Consider the following 25,043-nt stretch of genomic DNA (forward strand, 5'->3'; position numbering starts at 1 on the left):
CACCTGACTCTAAATTGTATCAAGCTGACAAAAAACTAGTCAGCACATGTCCTAAGTCAGACTCCCTGGGTTGAACACTTGGACCGGTCAGTTTTACTCATGTGTGTAAGAGCAGTAATTACACTTTAAAAGTGTAGGCAGAAAAGGCAGAAAGATGACAAGCCATTTTTTTTATGAAGAACTCACAAAAGTAACTGACATATGATGGGCTAACATGCATAAGAAGACAATTTACATCCCTACCATACATTATTCCATACATATACATATAATAGAGTGCACACAATAATACATATAATAGAAAGGTGATCTTCATTCTGCATAGTAGTGAAAGACCAACAAATGCCAGGGACATTTTTGAAACAAAGCTATCTTAATGAGAACTACCACTGTTCAATGTGCACTGTTCTTAAAATTTTCAAGTAATGTTTTAAAAAGTGCTACATAGTTCTACGTATTTATGTATGATCTTTGAAAATTTGCTGGCATATTAAAACCGGTACAGTAAACTATATAGATACAGAAAACAAAATGTTAGTAAATTTATATTTATGAAGTACGTTGTGATTAGAAACACTGAGAACTGAAGTGCTATTATCATATTATCTCTCTGTAAAGCCTGATCAAGGGCAACAGCTCCCTTCTGCCATACAGCTCTGGATATAGAGCAAGCACTTTTCTATGCTTAGCACAGGTCATAGCAAGCTGCAGGACTGCTAAGTCTACGGATCTGTGATGCTAAAAGGAACAAGGACACTGATGAAAGGCACACAGAAGACTCACATTGTACTGATGGTTAGCGACAGGCTTGTAATTGGTCGTTACGACTTTGTCCAGCTGCTGGGATAGCCTTACAGGTTTGGAAGATTCTTCTATTTGCAATCTGAAAAACAAAAGGCATTGTTAAAACACTGCTTAGTAGAGTGAGTCCTATAGTTATGTCAATAGCTACTCACATATAAGCAAGCAAGCAAAACCAGAATACCAGAGTAGCTTTACCATAAACACTTAAGCACACTAAAAACAAAACAAATCCCCAACTACAATGTAAAAACTAACCCCCTAAGCTAAAAGTACACGTTCTGTTATTACAGTCCTAAACATAGTTCTGAAACTGTGTTGCTTAGATAAGTAAACTCTGCAAGCAAAACTGTCTTAAATGATTACTGTTTATAATTCATCAATCCAAAGCTTCCACTACCTTGACAAAAAATAAAGATAAGACCACACCAACATCCACTGTGCAGTGACTAGTGGTTCCCTGATCAGACATTAGCATTCGAAACATTCTTGTCACCACAGAAACCTCTACTGTACAGCACTGGTCTACAACACTGCAGATTTCTGTCTGAATTAAACGTAACACAAAATACTGTCTCCAAAAAGAAAAAAAGAAATCATAAATATACAATCTCATGTATTTCATGAAGACACCACTCCAGGAGTGCCTACAACTTTAAGCAGTGATTTAAGGATTTTTATTATGTCCTAATTTCTATACTAAATTTGCTCCTTAAAAATTAACCCATTTATAAGCACAGTAAATCCAAAAGTCTGCTTTAAGAGAGGACAAGTGCAGCTCTCAAAAGTGACTTTTTAAAGACACAAAAGGTATCACTGTATGTTTAGACTTCTCATCAGCAGGGTATCAGAATACAAAGTGTAACATATTTAAGAAAATTGCCTACCGTATCTGGCTAACTTATAACTGAAGAATAAGCACGAAATAAAAGTATTTCTGGAAAAATACCTGGGCACATCACTTCCGAATCTCACTTAGAGATCCACTCAAGAATGTAGCGCAGTAAGGACTCTAAGGAACTAATGGATGTAGTGGATACAGCCCAGAAATAGAAAACCATGGGAGAAAACAGTTTATGAACTGTAGTCTTTTTAAAGGTTTATTTATATGTCTGCATGCTGTGTGTGCGTGTGTGTCACACGTATATGGGTCCCCAAGGAGGCCAAAGAGGGAGCTGGACAGCTTGGGGCTGGAGTTTTAAGTGGCTGTTAGCTGGGAATCAGGTGCTATGGAAGAGCAGTTTATGCTCATAATTGTGGAAACATCTCTCCAGCTTCAGCTATGTATTTTTTAGAACATTGAATTACATGAAAGACAGGAAAAAATTAGAATTAGCACATTTTAAGATTTTTGGTTTTTTTTTTTAATTTGTACAATAAATACCTAAGACTTTTATAATCATTAGAAAAATTACACTTAAAATACCATCATTTGGTTTGGGGTTGAGGATATAATGACAAAGGCTTGATCCAGACACTAAGCAATGCTGTAGCCAGTTAACAGCAGTCTCGAGGACAGGGCAGGTAGCATTTAGTCAGCTGACAGTGACATGAAGAAAAAGCAACCACAAGGTGTGCTTTGAGGGTGAGCTGCGCAGTGCTGCCCAGGCTCATAACTAAGGCAAAAAGAGATAAAGCCACTCTTCTAAGCAAAGCAGTTTTGAAGGGATTAAGGGAAGGAAGACATCCCAGGAGAAAAGAATGACAGAGACACATGAGAAATGGTCACCAAGTGTAGAAACTAGGCACATGTGACTCCTTAGTAAAATTAAACAAACAGGCACAGTTAAGTAGCGGCCTGTTTCTGAACACACTGTTGTGTTCTCACTGTAGCCCTCTCCCCTCAGCCACTCAGCTCACAGGGAACTAGCCTCTATAGAGGGCAATACCTATGCTACCAGATTACCTTCCCTGCATGCACCTCCCTCCATGATTCAACACAGCCATCATGGAGGAGGCAACGCCTGCTCCTTCCTTCCACTTCTGAAGTCCTCAGCAGGCAAGCTCTCTCTATAAATGGCAGCTTACTCTTGCCAGACCCGTACATTGGATTTATCTGTAACCCCTCACCCTGATTCACGTTCATGAGGCATGCTGCCCTTTCAATTCGAAAAGCCAATTCCATCATCAAAGAGTTGTGCCACGTTTATTCGCTAGGCATCAAGGCTTTTAAATAAAGGAACACTGTTGTTTTCTTTTAAACAAAGAGATCATAAAAAAATTCAACCTTTCTATTATACATTAAAAAAAAGTCAATTCCCAGAGATTTGTTTTAATTAAAAGAGGACATCCTATGACTCAAAATTCAAAAGGTTAATCTATGGACAGAAAACACAATACATTTCAAAAGAACTTAATCTTAAAATATTTTTCATTAACCATGAACAGTTTAAAATAGTTTAACAGGCTTTTTAATTTAACACTAAATAATTCATTTAACATTATCTCATGATGTGCTGGAACAATTTGCAGCTCTATTTTATTATTAACAATGCTCTAAATTAAACACTGCTGGCTTCAACAAACTTTCAACATCAAAAGAAAGATTATCTGGGTTTTTCAATACAACAGAATTTGAAAATACTCAGTTCATAAAGTAGAGTAGCCAATTACATACAGAGGAGCTGTTAGGCTGATGAGGAGAAAGCTAAATGCCTCTGTGTCCTGACCATGTCTAAGACTAGGCCTTATCTTTTTCAGAACATTAAAAACACAGTATTTCCAAGAAACTCTCATAAGAAATACAATATTCTTTTGCTTGCTTGTTAGTTTCTTGAGGCAAGGTCTTGTTATGTAGACCTACCTGGCCTCGAACTCACAAGATCCACCCGATTCTGCCTCCCAAGAGCTGGGATTCAAGGCATGTACCACCATGCTTGGCATAAGAAATACAGTATTTCTGATCACTTTTGTTTTAACAAACTGCATAATAGACACTTGGCATGAATTTCTACTACCACTATAGAACAATTAACTCAGAAAAAAAAAAAAAAACCTGCACATTTAGAATGTTAAGGTGAAACCATAGGTTTAAAAAATATTTTCTCCAATCACACACACACACACACACACACACACACACACGCGCGCGCGCTATGCTAGTCACAAACCATAGTAACTATATAAATTTATATCTGTGTGTATCTGTGCATGTGAGTGCAGCCCCAGAATTGGAATGACCTCTGGTCTTTTGGAAGAGCGGTGTGTGCTGTTAAGTAGTGAGCCGTCTCTCCAGCCCGGGAAATCAGAAATCTAAAGCAAAGCAGCGAACAAATGTGTGCTTTAAAATCAGTGCTCTGGGGGCTGGAGAGATGGCTCAGCAGTTAAGAGCAGTAACTGCTCTTCCAGAGGACCTGGGTTCAATTTCCAGCATCCACATAGCAGCTTAAAACTTTGTAACTCCAGTTCCAGGGGATCCAATATCCGCACACAGCTATACATGCAGACAAAACACCAATGTACATAAAAAACAAAACCAAAAACCAAAAACAGTGCTCTAGGGACTGGAGAGATGGCTTAGCACACGCTAAGCATACAGAATGCATACTATGCTTGCAGAGAATCCAACTTTGGTTACTAGCATCCATGGCAACTAATAATCATCTGTAACACCAACTCTAAGGAATTTGAAACCCTTTGGCCACTACTGGTACCCGTACTAATGTGCACATACTTACACACAGATACTTAAACCTAATTCAAAACAAAATCCCAAATAACAACAACAAACCCTGCTTCTCTGAATGCTATTCACATCACAAAACAGTGTTATCACTCCAACTCTTGGCCATTGTGGCCTAGCTCTCTGGGTTCAAAACTTCACTCACATGTATTGCTGAAATAGAAAAATCAATTTAGTTACAGTTTTGGCCAAAGCTAGAAGAGAGAAAATTTCAGCATGTCTGTTTTGCCTGTAGTACTGTTCCAATTTATCAAGAAGATGAAGAAATCAGGAGCAGGCATGTGGAACCAAATTGGGGATCTTGTACATGGCCCATCCTCAATCCCTTTAGTTCCCTAAAGGGTGAGTGTGTGTGTGTGTGTGTGTGAGGGGCAGTACTGGGGAGGCTACTATACTAAGGCAGAGAAAAGAATATCGTCAGCATTATAATAGTGGTTCTTTACCTTCCTAATACTGTGACCTTTTAATATAGTTTATGTTGCGGTGACCCCAACCATAAATTTCCTGTTGCTACTTCATAACTATAATTATGCTGCTGTTATGAATCATAATGTAAATATCTGTTTTCTGACAGACTTGGGGGTTGAGAACCACAGGCTGAGAACTGCTACATTAGTGTGAATCTTAAGGATAGAGAATACGGTCAAATTTTAAAAACCATTTTGAAGACACATTTAACAGAAACTGGAACATAAGTGCATTGGGGCATAAAAGAGTAAGAACTACAGCAGTAAGACAACGGAGCTCAGATCTGGCTTGAGTAACTATAACCTAAGGAGCAGAGACAGACTATGTCACTGTATTTTACTAGAAACTATGTGATCTTCCAAATTCTAACCTTGAGAAACCACTCTAGTTGAAAGTTCAGAGAACTGAAAAATTAAAACTTGTGATTTTGGGCTCGAGAGATAGCTTAGCCAGCCATTAAGAGCACTGGCTGCTCTTCCAGAGGACCTGGGTTCAATTCCCAGCACCTACCTGGGAGCTCAAAATGGTCTGTAGCTCCAGTTCCAGGGGTTTGGATGCATACATACATACATACACACAGACAGACAGACAGGCATAAAACACCAATGCACAGAAAATGAGAAATAAAAGATTAAAAAAATAAACTTGTAAATTCTTAAAATAGAAAACGAACAACTAATGTCAGGAACAACCTCTTTCTCTGGACAAAAACTAACAACTATATATAGTTATTTCGCCTTGCTTCTACTTTATGGGCATAGTCACAATCAGCTTGTTGAATTAGGAGTCTTTCTAAAATTAGTAAGTTTCTATGTTTCTTGCCATAAAGAAAACTCTCAAGGGTTTATTCAACCTAAGAGCACCAATACAATGACAAGGGAAACCAACATGGCAGGCATTTAAAGAGTCTTCCTCCATGCGAGAAACTGTGTTAAGAGCATTCTGCACACCCCATTGTACTTTTTTCTCATATGTAAAACTCCAGCTGTAAATCGGACCACCCCACTACACGGTTAGCATAAAGCCATGTAACATAACAGAGACTATTTAAAATCCCACAGAACTTAGCCAAAGAGAAATAAGCAAATGACATAGGTCTCATTTAGCCTAGACTGGCCTTGAACTTGTTATGAGCTGAAAATGACCTTCCTCCTCCTGCTTTCACAGGCATGCACTGCTATGATCAGTTTTCGAAGTTCATCATATCAAATAAGGCCATCTCTAGCCCATCAACTTCTTTTTGATAGTCATCAGCCTGCCAATAATTGATCCAGGTCTATGCAAACACTGAGTAGAGTACAGTCCTCTGTATAACAGCCCCAACCCCCAAACATAAAATGATTTCTATTAAGCCAGTATTACTAGTCATTAGGTCATAATTATGACATAATTATTCTTACCAAAATCACTTAAAATCCTCATTATTATGCTTTTGCTAAGAGTGATTTGGTAGAATTTCAATTTCCAGGTTAAATCACTAAATATACTTTTAAAATGTAATGTTCATGTTAAAGATAATAAAATATACATCCTTCAAATCTTTAAAAGGTGACCATATTAAAACCTACTCAAAATGCCAACCTTGACTTAAACTGTTGTCGTCTACAAATTTTAGCTAATAACCACCACCCATTACTCACTGGTAAATATCCAGTGTTTTTTTTTTTTTTTTTTTTTTAATATAACAGCAACTCAATAAATGTTTGTTGTGCAAATGAGAAAATAATACCGTAACAAAAGTCACAATTAGGTCACAAAGGAAACCGCAGAAATGCACATGAGCATTTACCTGTAGCCAAGCTTCATGACTACTAAGCAATACTCCCATCTCAGTCTGGCTATCAATGAGACCTGAACAGTTACAAACAGCACTGAGCAATAAGTGTTTGTAGCAACAACTGCCAATGTAGGAATCAATTCATAATGTAAATACCATTACAGTGCTCAGGTGTCTTTTGTGCTACAGCTACATTTGATTGCAATTCATGTTATTCTTAAAATGACAAGCTTTGATACACTACTGGGTAGAGTCTTTCAGAGTCCCTCTGTGTTAGGCTCCTGTCCTACTTCCTGTTTTCTCCTTCTTTCAATGTCCATTCCGTCTGTCTTTCTGGGTGAGGTTTGATCATCTCCCCTTGACAGGGCATCAGCCTTACCAGGCCACAGAAGAAGACAATGGAGCCAGTCCTGATGAGAACTGATAAGCTAGGGTCAGATGGAAGGAAAGGAGGACCTTCCCTATCAGTGGACTTGGAGAGTGGCAGGGAGGAGATAAGGGAGAAAGAGTAGGGTTGGGAGGGAATGAGGGAGGGGACTACAGCTGGGATACAAAACAAATAAACTGTAATTAATATAAAAAAAAGAAAAAAATGACAAGTTTTACAAAAAACTGTGGATTTTCTTAAGACTTAGATGACATTTTTGAAAGGGGGAAAAGGAGGCTGGCATTCACAAGGTGAGAAAGAACCATGGTAGAGAGAAGCAGGAAAGCAGTAGAGCACTGGACCTGCTTGTGGCCAACAGTGCACAGAGTCCTAGGTCAGGTCCCATGAGGAGGTTCTTGAAGGCACAGCTTGAAAACTGAACAGAAGGCTGGAGAAAGGTAATAAAATAACCTAGTCCAGGCTGAGATGTCTGTTGGTATAAAAGGGTTCTGAAACAGCCAGCTTTGAGATACTTTGGTATTTGGGGAAGAGCTCAAGGTAAGCTTCTTCCAGGGCTTGCAATAGTAAGTACATGTCCATCTACTAGGGTGCAGATCTGAGGGGCCAGGAAGAAAATTTAGGGCTTCATCCGAGTAAATGAACTATTTCCTAATCTGGCAGAAGAACTACTGGGGGTACCACAAAGAGCAAACAGTAAAATGACCTTAACAACTGTCCTGTACACTTTGAATTTTGTTGATTTTCATTGGCTTTTAAAAGTGCATATAGCATTGTGGTGGTCTGAATGAGAACGGCCCTCACAGGCTCATGTTTAAATACTCGGTCCCCTCCTGGTTGAACTGTCTGGTCAAGATGAGAAGGTGTGGCCTTACTGGAAGTGGTGTGTCAATGGTTAAATCTCTTGTTGTGCTGCTTTACGATTTCTCTACCAAACTCCTGCCCCTGATTCAATACAGCCTAAAACTTCTCTTTCCCCACCCCCACTAATTTATTTAGCTCAGTAATAACACATGCCTATTCTTGACCCAGCTATCTAAGTCTTAAGAAAATCCGGCTTTTTGTTGTTAGGAGAGGACATTACAGCGGTAGTCAGGCTAGGGAAAACAAAAAAACAAAATAAAAAAACCCAATCAAATCCAAACCTCACTCTATAAAACACAGAACTGTGATCATTTTTTTGATTCTAAAACCAGCAACTTATCACGATTCAACCATTAGTTCCTTCTTAACGCTTGCTTATGAACAACATGAGGCTAGTGGTTACCACAATGGACAGTGCAGGAGACCATGAGGCAAACGGTAAACTAGGAAAATCTGCTCCACCCTAGGGAGCAGTCCTCCACCACCAGCTGACCATCACTCAAGGAGTTTAGTCATAGTGTTGCTATGCCCAATAGTATAAGAAACTCTTAAGAGCTTGCTTACCATACGTTGCCAGCTAGTTCAGTTGAAACAAACAAAACAAAACAAAAAAAAAAAATCATGCCCATCTTACCCCAAATCAGTAACAACAAAAAAAACAAAAAAACTAACAACAACAAAAAAATCCTCCAAGATAACAACCCTAAACAAAAATAGCCCCACATAGACTATCTATACCAAGCTATTAATTGGCAGACCTCTGACCTATTTTATTTTTACCCAAAGTGTTTCTGATGTTTGCTTTTCTTACAAAACAGCAGCAAACATTAGAAAAACAGCAGTCATAATGCCAGTGGGAAATCACCAACTTTGCTTCTCCAAAGGAACAGAAATTCCTTCCACCCAATTCTCATACTCCACTGCCATGGAGAATCCAGGAACTGGCTAAAAAAACTCATCTGACTGCTGTTAGGAGGACATTACAGCTGTAGTCAGGCTAGGGAAAACAAACAATAAACAAACAAAAAACAAACAAACAAAAACCCCAAAGCCAACCAAATCCAAACCTCACTCTACAGAACACGGAAATGTGATCATTTTTGGGTTCTAAAACCAGCAACTCATCACATTATTCAATCATTAGTTCCTTCTTAACACAAAGCAATACTGAAGTGAGTGTTTCTATATGAAAATAAAGTAACTCAAGTGTCTGGATTCCAGTGTGATCTGGGATGTCCATGACCACAGGACTTGTCAGCGGGAGAGACTGAAGGGTGTGGGTGTTGGTGGCAGTGTCACAGTTCTATGCAGGGCACAGAGGCATGCATTGCACGTCTAACTACTGGGCATGGAGGTAAGGCAGGGTTAAGTCCAAGGGTTTGAAGATGGTCTAAGACACCACCTCAAAAATCAACCAACCAACCAACCAACCACCAGCCAGCCAGCCAACCAACCGCCAACCAGTCAGTCAGTCAGTCAGTCAACCAGGATTTGTGCAGAGCTTATCACCTAATCATAATTCATCATAAATATAAAGAAATTGGCATGGTTTTTCAAGTTTGGTAAACACGCCAGTTAAATAATTTTAAATGCTCACACAGCCTTTAAGAAAATACCACACCCCAATCTATGTACTATGTCAGCCAGCCAGATGTTCAGTGGGGGCCTAATCATTCACAGTGGACTTTGTTTTCTCCTAGGTTTCTGTTAGAAACAGCCACCCACAAGTACTCAGTCTGTGTAAGGAAGGTGAAATGACACTTAGTGCAGTAAAGACTAAGCATCTAAGTGTCTTTAAAAAAATTGCTAGCTAGCTTCTGTTTTTACCAAAACTAATTCTTACTTCTTCAGGGAGAGCATTCAAGAAAAGACCACTTACTTATTAGTAGAAATCTCTACCAAACACTCCAAAATACAAACATCTTACCTCACAGTCTCAATACTTTATTATCTTAAATGATTTTCTTTTCTTATTTAACCTAATCTTCTTTAGCATCAAGGTTTGGTCAGTGCACAGAATTCCCCTAAGCAGGGTACGCAGAACCCTGGCTGCAACCAGTAAGAACAGATGCTCAACAGGGAGGGATCAAGGAGGAAGGTGGCACACTTTGGGAACCATTGGATATACTTAACAATGGTCCTTATGAATCTGGGAGCTATAGGGTATCTCATCTCATCTTCACACTGACTGAAGATCTGTTCAAGTAATTAGAAATTTTGGTAATTTTCAACTTATCCATTGCAGCATTTTCTTTCTTAGTTCAGGTCAGGGATGATTATCTTTCTCTCTTTTTGAGGCAGGGTTTCTCTGTGTAGGTTGGGCTGTCCTGGAACACACTCTGAAGACTAGGCCAGCCTCAAACTCACAAAAGATCCGCCTGCCTCTCTCCCCAGAGTGCTGGTATTAAAGGTATGCACCACCACCAACTGGCCAGGCATGATTTCTTATACACTTAAAAATAATTGCACCAGCTGGGCATGATGGCATCCAGGAGTAAGCATGTATATTTGAGTGGAAGATCCTGAAACATATTGATGACATAGGGTAACCAACAACCAGTTTAAAACATTTTACCCATACTGAAATATAACCCATGAAGGCTATATAACTTTCTTCATAGAGCTAAAAACTCCATGGTGGGTACAACTAATAGAAGCAGAAAGACACTATTGACATGGTACAGCCAGTCTGTCCTAAATGCAAGGGTTTTTTTTTTGCAGCATCAATATACAGATGGTAAAAAATCACAATACAGGGTACCTGGAGTGATGGGCTTTTCTGAACTTCGGGTATTGCATCATGAATCATGATCTGGTTTACTTATGCAGACCTTTTCAAACGCTGCTTTGGTAGACAGATGTGTGTTTGACTAATATATGGTTGATTCAAAAGGAGAAGGTAAAAGTTCCAGTAACTTTTGACAAGTTAGTCAACTTGTAGTATTTTCATACCAAGTTATTTTCCCTAGCCCTCTACAATTGACTCAAGGGTTAAATGCTGTCGAAAGGCAAGGGTAAAATCTGTGTCCATAGAAATGGATATGTCCCAGTAGCAACCAAGGCTATACCCCCAGTCTCGTAGTACAATCCATTCAATAACCAAGTTAGGCAGGAACAAATGAAAAGATACAAAGGTACATGAACAGATACATGTGAACAGTCTAAACGGTGCCTATTTTTCTTCTTTCTATTTAAAGCCATGAAGAAAATTAGTAAGGATCAAAATGAGAATATTAAAGGGATGTGGACTTTTATGGATCTAATTCATATGCATTGTGCAGCTTGAAAGTATAGAGAATGTTTTAAAAGCAATTTAGATATGAAGGAAGGGAGCGTGGAGGTTTAAAGTGAGCCTGTAGAGATTTTATAGCAGATGGTGAGCTGATAATCTTCCTATCATTTAAGAGCAGACCAGATTCTTGAAAATGTAAATGTTATCACCATGAATAACATACTACCTTCTTCCCCAAAAAATGTCTTTTAGAGAATGTGTGTTTTCTGAAGGACATATTTACACTACATGCAATCTGAAGAAGTCACATTTACAAAGTGAAAATAGATTCATTAAAGTGTGAGTTTAAGCAATAGCTAAGGGAACTTAAAGTGAGCATATAGGCACGATGACATAAAGCCTTTAATCCCAGCACTTGAGAGACAGAGGCAGTTGGACCTTTTTGGGTACATCTAGGGCTATATAGTGGGATCCAAAAATAGTATAAGAAGTATGTAAGAAAGGAGGTAAAATAGGATTCAAAGAGGCTGATGTAACAGAAATGTGACAGCAGGAAGACAGAACAAATTCCTGTGATGAGAAGTGTCTTCAATTTTCTCTTTCTTTCCGAGCCACAGTTTCTCTGTGTAGCCTTGGCTGTCCTTGAACTCACAAAGATCCGCCTGCATCTGCCTCTCAAGTGCTGGGATTAAAGGCATGTGTCACCACCAGCCGGCTGTGCCTTCAATTTTCATCTTTATTATATTAAAAACTGAAGTCTTGGGGAACGGAAGAGTTAGCTCAGTGGTTAAAAGCATTCGATGCTCTTGCGGAGGACCCAAGTTTGATTCTGAGCACCCACATGGTGGCTCAGAAACATCTATTTACTCCAGTCTAGGGGATCTGATGCCCTCTTCTAACCTCCATGGGCACTAGACACACAAATATACATGCAGACAAAATACTCATATACATAACAGAAAACCTGAAGGCTTTCTGTGGGTGGTATACACTGCAGGCAGAGGACTGACAGTTCTAGTCTAGCCTGGACTGCATAGTGAGTATGAGGACTGTCTGGGCTACAGAATGAAATTTTGTAAAAAAAAAAAAAATTATATTAAATTAAAAAATAAGTTGTTTACAGTGAGCTAAGTATTGTTTCTTTAGGTAGCTACTTTGATATATACAAACCACAAGTCTGAATCATTTTTCTAAAATAAAGTTTCTACAACCCCGTGACTATGTGGTAGGTACCAACACAATATAGCAGGAGGATCACAAACTTCTCGTCAGTAAATTAAAGTACCATCTAAAAAATTCTAGTTGGCTGTGAGTGGAAATAAGAATTATTGGTTGTGCATCATGTCAAACTGCAGGAAGCTACCCAGGTGTATACTAACCAAGACACTGTTGCTATGGTGACTAAGCAAATATAGCAAGAGGCTAATTCATTAGTGACTCTATGAGAATATAAATGCTGGAATTGCTGGGAAATATCTGGCAGTATATGGCCACTAATGGGGGCCGAGATTCAGAAAGAATTTTTTAAAAGAAAATGTCAATTTTAGCATGCTGTTTAAAAAAAAAATTAAAAGAGATTTTTGTGCTAACTAAAGCCTAATCAAGTCAGGGAGAAAAAAACTCAGAGGAGGTACCCAAGCTTTCAAGGGAGAGAGCTCCACTTAGGACCAGCTGCTGAGGCACTGATACTGATATTACATAGGGAAAATCTACAAGATTGCCAAGCAGGACTGTGAATAGGCAAAGAGCCCCCCACAGACCCTGCTCTGTGGCTAGAGCTTCTGCCATATGGTCTCTGCCTCTCTCTTCATCAAGAAAGCTAAAAGGGGACTTCTGCACTTTTTTTTTTTTTTTTTTAAATTTTAAACTAAAGACTGAAAATAAAAACTGGAGATAAACACTGGAAAAACAGTTTCAAAAGACAAATGCTAGATTTGGACTTGACCTGAAACAGTTAAATTAATCATCTAATGTTCAACAAACTTCATCACAAATAAAAGCTGCAAAATAAGAAAACCCTAGCCTTTTTGTCTTTTTCTTGTGATTTTACATTGCCATTCTTCACTGAGCCCTCATAAGCAACAAAGCTTCTATTTCACCCAATGTTGTATTATTGATCTTTTGATAACACTACAAACACAAAGTCCTAGCTCAAATCAGATGTTGCCTTGCCTATGTATTCCTAAGAACAACTACAGCACCTCCCACCAGACAGACACACCACCAGTTCTTGCTTTAGTCAGATTTTCCCCAAACCACTGGGACTATGAAAAATGGCAATAAACAAAACTTTCTGACACCACAAACAAAAGTCAATGTAATTCTTGTTTTTGTCTCTGCTTTTATAAATATGTCAGTTTATAAAAGTTTGTTTGTTTAGTTCTTTGATTTATCTTTCTAAATTTCTCTTACTGGAGCTTCTAAACACTATTCCTACCTATCCCAGAGTGGCGTACACTGCCCCCATGAGAAACTCTCCTCTCAACCTCCCACCTCCTGTTTTCCAGAATAGGGCTCTCATCAGTCATCCATGTTGCCCCATCCTTATCACTAGAGTTGCCCTTCTACTGTACTTGAGTCACAATGGATTCTATTATACTCTCTGTAACTTCTCTTAAATGAGAATTTATGCTTTTTTCTTACCAGCCAAATTTTTATTTCAGCATAAGCCTTAGTCACTATTCTATTGCTGTGAAATTGACTACAACAACTCTTACAAAGGAAAACATTTAATTGGAGCTGGCTTAAGAGTTTCAGGGGCTTGGCCCATTATCATTATGGTGGGAAACATGGCAGACTGTGGGCAGGCATGGTGCTGGAGAGGGTCTGAGGGTTCTATATCTTGAAAACATATTTTATGTCAAACTTGACTATATGCACTTCTATGTTTCATGTTAGGAACATTTAAAAAAAGGTCACTAGATATTTGTAGGTAACAGTGATCTGCCTTAAGAGAGAAACAACTGGAAAAAGTATTAAGTGCCAACAATGTAAGTATACCAAGGCACTTTTTCTATAATCCAACCATATTTATTTTTAAAAAAGCATTTACAATAGGCAATTTCTTAGTAAAAACGCCCAACTTTCTACAAAGAAATTCACATTACAGGAAGACACAAAGGAAGGCTTGCATCAGGAAGCTACATATCTATATGGTAAGATGTAACAGTCAACAGTGAATACCTCTCAAACAATATTTTGGCTTGAAAACATGAAGGATTTTACTGGAGTTTTATCAACTTGGTAAAAATTGTCTTTAAATAGACATGGAAGACCAAATAAGTAATTAAAAACGGAGAAAACAAAATGGGAACCATAACATCCTAGACATAAATACATACTAGATAACATTAACATGTATTAAGCTGTAAGAAAAAATACTAATGTTTCTGGTAGGAGACTAGAATGATGGAGAAGCAAAGATTGCTACGAAATAGGACCTACCACGTACAGGAATGAGACTTAAGACACTGGCTTCAACTTCTGCAGTAAAGGGTTGTTCGAGCCCAGCCGAGCCCAGAATCTATAAGGGGGAAGCTCTATCCGTGGGGCATGCTGTATAAGGAAGGCGCGCTGCAGAGTTCACAGCTGCATCTGTGCGACATATCCTTTTGGCCGGGTAACTCAACCACTTGGAACAGAATTCTTACAGTTACAGACAGATCCATAATTACAACCAAGTCTTTGCTAGCTACTCAGAACCCTTTCTGTGGAAGAAACTATTAATATAAATTCTGGCAGCATATCTTTCAAGTTACATACTCTGACACTACACTTTTAAAGTCCTAATGTTCTGTGTTTGTTCTAACGTTCTACTAACTGCTGTCTTTGGGAGAAAGAATGTAACAGGCCAATGCCATTCTTAGGGCAAAGATTTACTGTTGGTGAGATAACTAAAAACTTCTGGGCTGGGCAGGATGGTGCACACCTGCACTCCAACATTTAGGAGGCTTGGACAGGAGGATAATGAGTTCAAGGACAGCTTGGATCCTGTATCAACTTTAATCCCATACAGCCTTAAGCTATGGCCTGCAATGCTTTAATAATGGGACAGATACTGTGGAGAAGTATATTATCAGCACATTTTATCATTGTGTGAACATCAGTGTACTACACCAGCTAAGAGTGCAAAAATTTAATGAAATTATAATTTTAAGGGATGACCACTGCAGATATGGTCCCTGTTGAAAAGAAAAAAAATAACCCATTAGCATATGACTATAGTTTAGCTTACAAATGAAATAGAATTGGGATACACAGAATAATAGAATAATGTTTTATTCCTGTCTGCGTATTCCTTAAAGCAGACCTTATTAAGAGTTCTTTACACTCTAGACATTGTCTGTCAGTAATTCTTAAATTACACTCTAGGGACCACCGATATCAAACTGTTCAGGTTGTCTGTGAACTACTGTGTCTGCTTCCAACTCCGACCTCTTAAGTCAAACCTCTGCTGCAAGGTTCTAGAATCTACATTTTTCTGAAGACTTGAGCTGATCTGCATACTCACACAAAAGCTTGAAAAAGCATGGGCTACGCAAGCCTTTAAAAGAGAAACTTTATCTTTCTTATGCTTTGTAGCTACAATCTCTGACAATCCCATGAGAGAAGATGGCTCACAATGCAGGCAGAGGGTTAAGAAATGTGTCCTGGACTGACTATAAAATATCCCGATATGGTGAAGGCAGTGACACAACCGTGGAGCATGTGTATATATCATAAAGAAGGCACAGGGTTTGAGAGCCAGCATCCAAGGCAAAACAAAACAAAAACAGACTTTGAAGCTGCCCACTTTGGCCTTGAGAGAAATTTTAATGATCAGCAGAGAAATCGACTTTGGAAATCAGCAGCTTAATATTAAGAGCTCGTTCACTTGCACGGTTCAGTTTCTCAGCCAAGCACTTGGAAAGCTGTCAGGAAATTTAATTAGCAAAACTTTATTACACAGCCGAGTTTCAGAAAGATGACACAAGTATATCATTCTCACAAAGACCAAGTTACCCTAATGGAGGGTCTTAAGCCGAGAGAACCTACTTTCTATTTGTTACTTATTGAATATTATGAGCGACATGTGTCTTCATCAAAACCAAAAAGAGTTTCAGAAACCATCTCAGCAACTAAAACAAATGTCACAATGTCAAGTACGACAGCTCTGAGCACTCAACTCAGAGCCTATGCAGTCCTCTTTAATATACACTAGATTCCTAGCTCACAGGCATTAAAAACGGTCAACCAGAAAAATCAGAGGGCCATGACAGACACCATCAGCGTGACAAAATGGCAGAAGACCAGGAAAAGAACCTGCAAGCCACAACACCCAGGAAAGTCCGTATCCTGTTCTTGACAGCACTTGAAAGCACCCAGAGCACAACTCAAACCGAGGTGCTCATGTGAAAGATGTACACTAACCTTGGTTCTCAATGAGGTCTGAATACAAGGTGCGGGCACAATGTAATATGTAACACTGTTTAGAAAGACCTATTACGGTTATTTTCATTAAATAACTTAAGAATTACACAGGTAACCTTGTTGGGAGACTTCAATAGCTAACGGCTATTAAAGAACTGCCATAAATTTGAGGGCAGCATGGGCTATATAGTTTCAGGCCAACTAGGTCTACAATGTGAAAGCCTTTTACAAATAACCACAAAAGAATCATAATTTTCCTTATTGGTGTTTTTCCTGCCAGCTCTTTGAGCTTACTTGTTTATCACAATGGACAAATCTTCCAAAGTTTAAAAAACATAAATCAACTAATATAAACAACTTATTCCTATAAAACTCAGAAAGGAAAAACAGTAATAGAGAAAAAACAAAAAATAGTTTTCAAAATAAAATATTCATAAAAAGTCAATGATTTCTTTAACATTATTACCAGTAGTTATTTTATGTATATCTGAATAGTATATTGTAGTACCATGTATTCAACATTTAGAGTGCACACAGGCTGGAGTCCATGAATCTCACCCCAAAGGATAACATTTTATGAAAAAACAAACATCTAAAGTTTTATACTTAAAAAGCGGCTATGCCAAAGTGCACTAATAACAGAAACAGAAGAGCCACAAGTAATTAATGTGCTACAGGAAAACGCCATATGGCACTCAACATAATAATATAATAAGAAGTGAAAATTCTGTGAACAATAGCATTTGTCCATCCACACCCACCTCCTCCAAAACTGATGTGTGTAGCAGACAGTACTGGAAAACAACAGACTCGCAAAATAATGTCTTCCTTGCTCAAGCTAGGTTCCTGTGGGGTGTGTGTGTATGCCCATGTGTGTATTAAGTTTTCTTTATACCTGTATCGTCTTGTACTATGAACTGAAATCTTAAAGGCTAATGGTTTAGCTGTAGTTCATGAAGTAGATGGAATATATAGATGCATTTTTTATATAGAATACTGAATGTCAAAACCAATTATCTACAGTGAGCAACTCAAAGATGAGCATCTTACTCATCTTTTCATCTCCAACTCTTTCTACAGAATAGATGCTCCAAGTTTACCTAAGGGGTTGTTCCATAAATTTGTAAAGCGTGGCTGTGAAGCCACTGGTTTTATGGTATATAATACTGATACTAATAGGGAAATTCTGCTCCATATTATTGACTCTAAAGGGGAATTCTGCTCTGTATAGTATTAACTTTAGTTTCAACAGGTATAAATATCTTTACTCTCTTTTCAAACTGTGCTAGTTTTCCATCAGTATAAGAAATATATGACACATTCAACTTACAAAGAGAAAAGGTCTGAGTCATAATTCTAGAGTTTTCAGTCAAGATCAGCTTATACATCACCTAAGTAGTGAGTAAAGGGCAGAATCACTCACTTCATGGGGGGAAGAGCCGCTGGCACCTCACTATCTCCTTTAAGGCCACATGTTCCTTGGCAAAAGACCTACTTCTTAAGTTTCTACTACCTCACAATATACCACTGTGGGGAAATGAAACCTTAAACATCTGAGCCTTTGTAGAACATTTAAGATCACAACTACAAACTGATAGCATGTGTATATATAATATGCTACACCAAATGTTACTGTAAAAATATTTTTTTACTGAGATTGAAAAATTAACTTTTGGGAGGAGGTGAAGAGATGCCAAGGCAAAAACTGTTAGGATTTAATAAAGAAGAAAGCCTATTAACTCACTTACCAAGTCAAAGACCAGGCTAGACATGGCGGTACACTGATACACATCTATAGTCTGAGCACTGACATGACCAAGGCAGGAGGATGTCAAGGCCCGGCTGGGACATGCAGAGACCCCAAAAAGCCAAATAAAGAGAAGAGAGTGAGTCAAAGATAAGCCCTAGAGGAGACCTGGAGGTTCCTCCACAGTGAAGGACAACTACTATTAGACGGAGTGTAGCCTTACTTAGCCCGGCACTGATAACTCTGCAGCCAGCTTTATTCACAGGCTGATTCAGGATGGTTGGTAAGTAGCATTCCTACGGCTTTATCTACTGCACTATGCTGTTCCTGCCTGGGCTACCACCCACAGCTATTCAATGTCTAGACTCCCCTCGCTGACTTTACTGTGTCAGTGCATTTATGAACTCTATCATTTACTGCCTATGCCAACCTCTTACACAGCATAAAATAGGACATCACATCAGTTTATCTATTTTCCAAAAGTGGTATCTCCATGGTTTTTTTTTTTTTTTTGTTTTGTTTTGTTTTTTTAATGTTTCATAGCTTAGTATGCTTAGATACTTAGCAAATACCTGTTGACCAATGACTAATAACTGATGTTTGGGCGCTCCGAAGCATGGGGGAGTAATAGAAGTATATACATCAATGTGACTTGCGATAGGTTAAAAAGGAATGACTCATGGTGACCAAAGTCCTGGGAAGACTGGAGGACTGTGAGCTAAGCCCAAGCCCCAGACCTTTATTCCTTCTTTTATTCAGCAAATACTTTCTTTCTAGTAGCTGCCAGACACATTTCTAATGACTATCTTTACTAGAAATGCATCAATGAAATCTTCAAAACGACACAACTACTATTTCATCAATATTACTAAAGCATTCTAGGTTTTACACATACTTACAAAAGTAGAATAACTGCATAGATAAAATGATTTGCTGTTCTACTTTTCTTCCGCCAATATATGTAGCTCTAAATTCAATTATGATATCAAACTTCATTTAAAGTTGCAAGATCAGAAACTAGGTAAAAATTCCAAATGGAAATAATTATGTATGTTATATTAGTATATTTATTTGTTACCTGGTAATTCAATAGAGTCATGGTACTAATAATATTGGTTTAAGTTCTGGAGACTTTAGAACAAGAGCTAAGAGAGAGGAAAGAGTATGCAAGCTTCCTTCTTTTTTCCTAAGATTCTAGACAATATTTTAAAACCACTGGACCTGAAAGCGGTGACCTGCCAATAGTGTCCTAGGTTCCATTTGATCATTTGATATTGGATCAAATTCCAGTTTTGCCATTTACAAATTGCAAGGCTAAGAAAACCATTTAACTTTTTTGCAATTCAATTTTCTCACTTCTGAAAGTGGAAATAAGGTTTTCTAAGAGAGTAGTAAATAAAAAGAAGTAATTCAAGTGGCACAAAGCCATTTAAGAGTGATCTGCCATACAGGCTGACCTTCTGCCTGGAAGCCATTTCACTAATCAGTCATTTTAAAAAAAAAACAACCCTTTTCTCTACTTACAACTGAATGGTTGCCTTAAAAGTTTTCTTTACAATGACAACTCCATTAGAGTAAGATGCAGACAATGATGTTTAAGAGTCACAGCTTGAACTGTGGGGGTAAAGTGCAAAGACTGAGTTCTGATCGTCTCAAAGTATAAATTAAGGCCAATCCATTAGTAAATTAAAGATGTGACTGACAGCATATGGTGGGCCCAGGCACTGAGTAGCCAGCTGATTCAACATACTGAATAGGAGCCTCACTCAGCAACAAAGGAGCATATGAAATCTTTTTAGTCTTAAAGGCTTCGAGGAATCCTTTTGCCTACAGGGACCAGAAGCAGCACACTAGACTGTATAATTCATAAAGAAAGCAGGACACATACTTAGGTCTGTAGCACAGGGAGTACAGCTCCCTCCCAAGTTTGCCCATTTTGCAGTGGACAGGGCACAGAAGTCACAGTCACATCCCAGACAACATTAATTACTGTGATCGTTTCCTGGCTCGCCACAGTAAGGTCTTCTTTAACTACACCTGTAAATTACCACCATTTTCTAACATAAAAATAAAAACATTTAAGAGATCAGCTTCTTCCTTACTCTGATTTGTAATGATTCTAGATGGACCAGTCAGAAACGTTCTTGGTTGCACCTAAGGGAATGCGGCACCTACAGGGCCACCATCTACAGCAGATTGAAGTTTTCAGAAACAGATTTCCAACAAATACATCAGGGCCAGAACTGCTCATGGGCCCAGAAGCAGAGATGGTTGTCCTGGTGACAAATCTTCCAGCAAACTAAAAGCAATTTGGTTTTGTCTGAGGCCAATCTATAAATGGCGTAACTCCAGTGACTTCTCTTCTGTCTGCATTAAAACTGCCCACTCAAATACCTTAAGCAGGGATTTCATACTCAGTATCAGGTTTAAAATCAAGTCCTCAGCTTGACTGGATGTATTCAGAATTGATAGAATAAAAAGATCAGAATGAGATTTAAAAAAAAAAAGTCAATGTCTAAATATAGACATTGCTAAGAAGGAAGGTAAGAAAGGAGATGGCCAGATAACAAAGACCATCATTCTCTCCAGTTTTGCCTCAGGTTAGCCCTGATGACTTTCAGCTGTGAGTGAACAATAACGAGGTATTTTCATTCTGTAAAGCTGTGAGTCTCTGGGAAATGATCATCACATGCCAATACTGCTGCTCAAGACTTAACACTTTCACCTGTAAAGGCAGATAAAAACATACCATTTTGTGTATTTGTCAGTCAACGTAGAACTATAGACCTTTCATTTTCAAATGTTAACCTTTGCTAGTATTCACTGGACGAATAAGATACAGTTCCTCAACTGAAGGAGCTTGCAATCTAAGAGAGAGACAATAGTAATCAAAGTAAAACGAAAGGCAAAATGTGGCTAGCAGCTTCGTAGGGGACAAGCAGCAAGAACTGGTAAGGTAGTGATTGTTCTGCAAGGGGCAGCTGTCAAGGCGCCTGGCGTCTGTGCTGCGTGTGAAGGAATGGGACTCTGGAGAACAGGTCAGGAAAGCACACAATGCACTTGGGGGCAGAGGGTAACTGGCCTTGACCCAGCATAGCAGGAGGGGTCAGAACACAGAGGTACTTTCTGTTTTCTGGCCATAAAAAATAGTGTGTGTGTGTGATCATGTATAAGTATCACACACACACATACACACACACACACTTTTTCTTTCAAAGAGACATTAGCATTAGCAACAACAACAAAACACCAAACCAAATCCCACACACATCTGAGTTCCAGAGAGAGAAATCATACAAGAACAAGCTGAGCATGGGAGTTTGAAAAATCGGGAGATGGTCAGGGTGAAAGAGTACTCATATGCTGAAGGACACTGGATGACCCAAAAGAGAAAATTACTTAAGTAAAACCTCAATCAGTGATTTCATTTTTAAATATCTTCCCCAATTGTGTCTACACTCAACTTGGAAATCAGCACCTCACAACAGAGGCAAACCTCATAGGGCGGTGCGCAGCAATGTATTGGTGGACACTGCCATGATCTGTTCTCTGAGGTGTGAAGAGACAGTCGCTGACCCCAAGGTTTACTGAGGTATCTTCCCTGCCCTGAATAGCATGCCCTGAGAGGATGTGTTTTAGCCGTTTTCGGGGGTAGAGTGGGTGAGATATGATCTCTACATAGCACTGGCTGTCCTGGAATTTACCATGTAGACAGGCTGTCCTGGACCACACAGAGATCTGCCTGCCTCTGCCATCCATGCTTGGATTAAACGTGTGTCACCACACCTGGCTGTTTAGTGTTTTAAAGAGGGGTAAATGATGTAATTATATTATAACCCCCAAAAATTACAATAAAAAAGCTGACCAGCTGACTTGCAAATAAGACAACAAAAAAGCAGCAGTTTGAGGAAAAAACATGCAGGAACAGAAGCAGCTTTCCGTAAGAAAAGACTTAGCTATTTTTATTTCCCGTTGGTGCTTTAGAAGAACACAAGTTCCCAGTCTTAAAAAATTAATCATAGAGATTTACAGCTCCACATTTAAAAATTTTACATATTTGGGCACTTTATCACTGCTTTGAGAATGCTAAGATCATTTCCAAACATGACTCAGGAAAATCTTAAAGCTTCTTTAGACTTCCCAGAGAGGTTCTAAGCATCAACCAGCAGAATTGCCGGAAAACCCACAGTTGTCTGTTATCCACCCATATGCAGCTAGCAGTTAACAGCAGCAAGGAGATCCTGAGTAGAAAGAGGAGGGTGAGAAGAGAATAGTGAGAGTTAATTCAGCTCCCCGACTCATCTCCACACAGTTCTGTCCCTTTGAATTTCTCTTTTGGAAAGACGATTGCCATCCTGGAACTCCATTCCCAAATCCTCAGATTTCTTCTCTTAGCAGTTATTCTTTTTATGTACTAATTTCAACTTAATTACATTGGTGTAGTTAATATTTAGAAAGCTGGGGCTGGAGAGATAGCTCAGCGGTTAAGAGCACTGGCTGCTTTTCCAAAAGACCAAGGTTTGAGACTTAGCAGCCTCAATGGTGGCTCACAACTCCAGTTTTAGGGGATCTGATGCCCTCTTCTGGTCTCTATGGGAACCAAGCACACATGTAGTGAACAGACATTATGCCTGAGAAACATCCCCACACATAAAACAAATTTAAAAGATAGTATTTAAAAAACACATCCCTCTGTATCCTCTATCATGAGACAAACTGACAGGATTGGGGATACTTTCAGAGCCAGGATAGCCATTCTTGCACGGTTAAAGGACATAAGATTATCAATGAACATTTGCAATTAATTGTAGAGTATTCACACTGAGAAAAATGCCATTGTCCCATTTTATAGGTGAAAAAACATGGAAACAGGCCATGTGCATTGACGAGATCAGTAGGTGGGGAGCTGGTCTCTGAGCATGCAGTCTGACTCCAGAGCTTGACCTCTTAATTATTTTCCCAAATTATCAGCAAAAAGTCTAGAATTCATTTCTATTTATTTTTATTTTATGGTGCTTTGCCTGCATGTATGTATGTGCTTCATGTGCATACCGGGTACCCACAGAGACCAGAAGAGGGTGTTGGATCCCATGGGACTGGAGTTAGAGATGGCTGTGAGCCACCGTGTGGGTGCTGGGAATCAAACCTGGCACTTTCGAAAGAGGAGCCAGTGTTCTTAACCACTGAATTATTTCTCCAGCACCAGAGTTATTTTCTAAAGGAAGTCTTGATCATATTTAGAATAAAATGGTCCTTCCTTAGTACTCAAGAGTATGACTAACTCAGTGGAGTGAGTGCTCCCAATCTCTAACATGCTTTCTGGTAGAACAGGTTTACCTTGGTAGTTCTGACCAGACCACCTCTTTGGCATCCACTCCATTCTTTCCTAGAGCAGCAATAGCAGCTGCCCACAGGACTGAGCTTACATGATGACCAGAGTTTGGATCCCTAGAGCCCAGTAAATGCCAGCCAAGGTGTGGTGACTGGCTTTAATTCCAACAGCACTCAGGAGGAAGAGATAGGAAATTCCCAGAGTCAGCTGGCTGGCTAGCCAAGTGAACTGGTAAGCTGTGGATTCAATGAGAAACCCTCTACCTCAATAAATAAAGTGAAGAATGATTACAGGATGCACCAGATGCCAGCTTTAGGCCTCAACAGCCACACATGAGATCACACACACATATGTTGTGTGTGTGTACGTATATAATGAAAATGCCATTTCAACTCCAGGTGCCTCATTTGAACATAGAGACAGGAACCACTGGCAGCAATCTTACTACTAGAAGAAAAGATAGCATGAGGACAGATCCAAGGAAGCCCTCAATCTGAGAAAAAGACTTTGTAGATAAGACTAGAATTGGAGCTGGCAAGTGATGATCTGCTGACCCTCCACATGGAGGCAGTGCAGAAGTCTACTATAACGCTGTGTTTGTTATACCAGCTAATGCACTTTTTTGAGGTTATTTTGGGCTGCAGAGCAAGACTGTTTCAAAAACAAAGGGGGCCCTGGAAGTAGTTCAGTGGGTAAAGTTCTTGCCTAGCATTATAAAGACCAATCTCCAGGCCCACATAAACCTAGACGTGTGATACAGGCCTATACTGTTAGCATTTAGAAGACAGAAACAGGAGGGTGAGAGTTCAAGGAAAGACTGGGCTACATGAAACCCATCTTCAAGAAATCCAAACAAACAATCAAATCAAAAGTATAGGAATATTTTAAGGTTTATTTTATTTTTGTGTATGCCTGAGTGTATATACATGTAGGCACTGATGTAGGCCAAAAAGGATATCACATCCTCTAGAACTGGAGTTCATGCGGTTTTCAGCCACCCGACGTGGGTGCCTAGAACTGAACCTGGGTCCTCTGCAGGCAGCAAGTTCTCTTAGCCTTTGAACAAACTCAACAGCCAAGGTATCTTGCTTTGAGAATCAAGAATATGATTCAGTAGGTAAAGTGCCTACTAAGAAGCCTGACAACCAGAGACCACAGTGTAAGGAGAAAACTGACTTCTATATACTGTTCTCTGACCTCCAAACATGTGCTGTTTGAGTGTGTACAGCAAAATTCTAATAAATAAAATCCAAAAGTATATTACATAAATATATAAAAATGTTAACATGTATATTATTTATGTGTATGCCTGGGAGTTTATACAGGTGGGCACCTATGTAGTCCAA

General features: G+C 39.1%; 1 protein-coding gene across 1 annotated transcript in view; it reads right to left on the bottom strand.

The window, feature by feature from the left end:
- Nucleotides 1-25,043, bottom strand: part of Gtf2f2 (general transcription factor IIF subunit 2) — a 119,312-nt gene that overhangs the window by 22,960 nt on the left and 71,309 nt on the right. Inside the window, exon 6 of the mRNA XM_055609922.1 lies at nucleotides 784-883. Within this exon, the coding sequence (XP_055465897.1) occupies nucleotides 784-883 (100 nt within the window). The remainder of the gene's footprint in view (nucleotides 1-783; nucleotides 884-25,043) is intronic.

The sequence above is a fragment of the Psammomys obesus genome, unplaced genomic scaffold (genome assembly GCF_907164565.1).
Source record: "Psammomys obesus unplaced genomic scaffold, mPsaObe1.curated_primary_1811, whole genome shotgun sequence".
Lineage (NCBI taxonomy): Eukaryota > Metazoa > Chordata > Mammalia > Rodentia > Muridae > Psammomys > Psammomys obesus.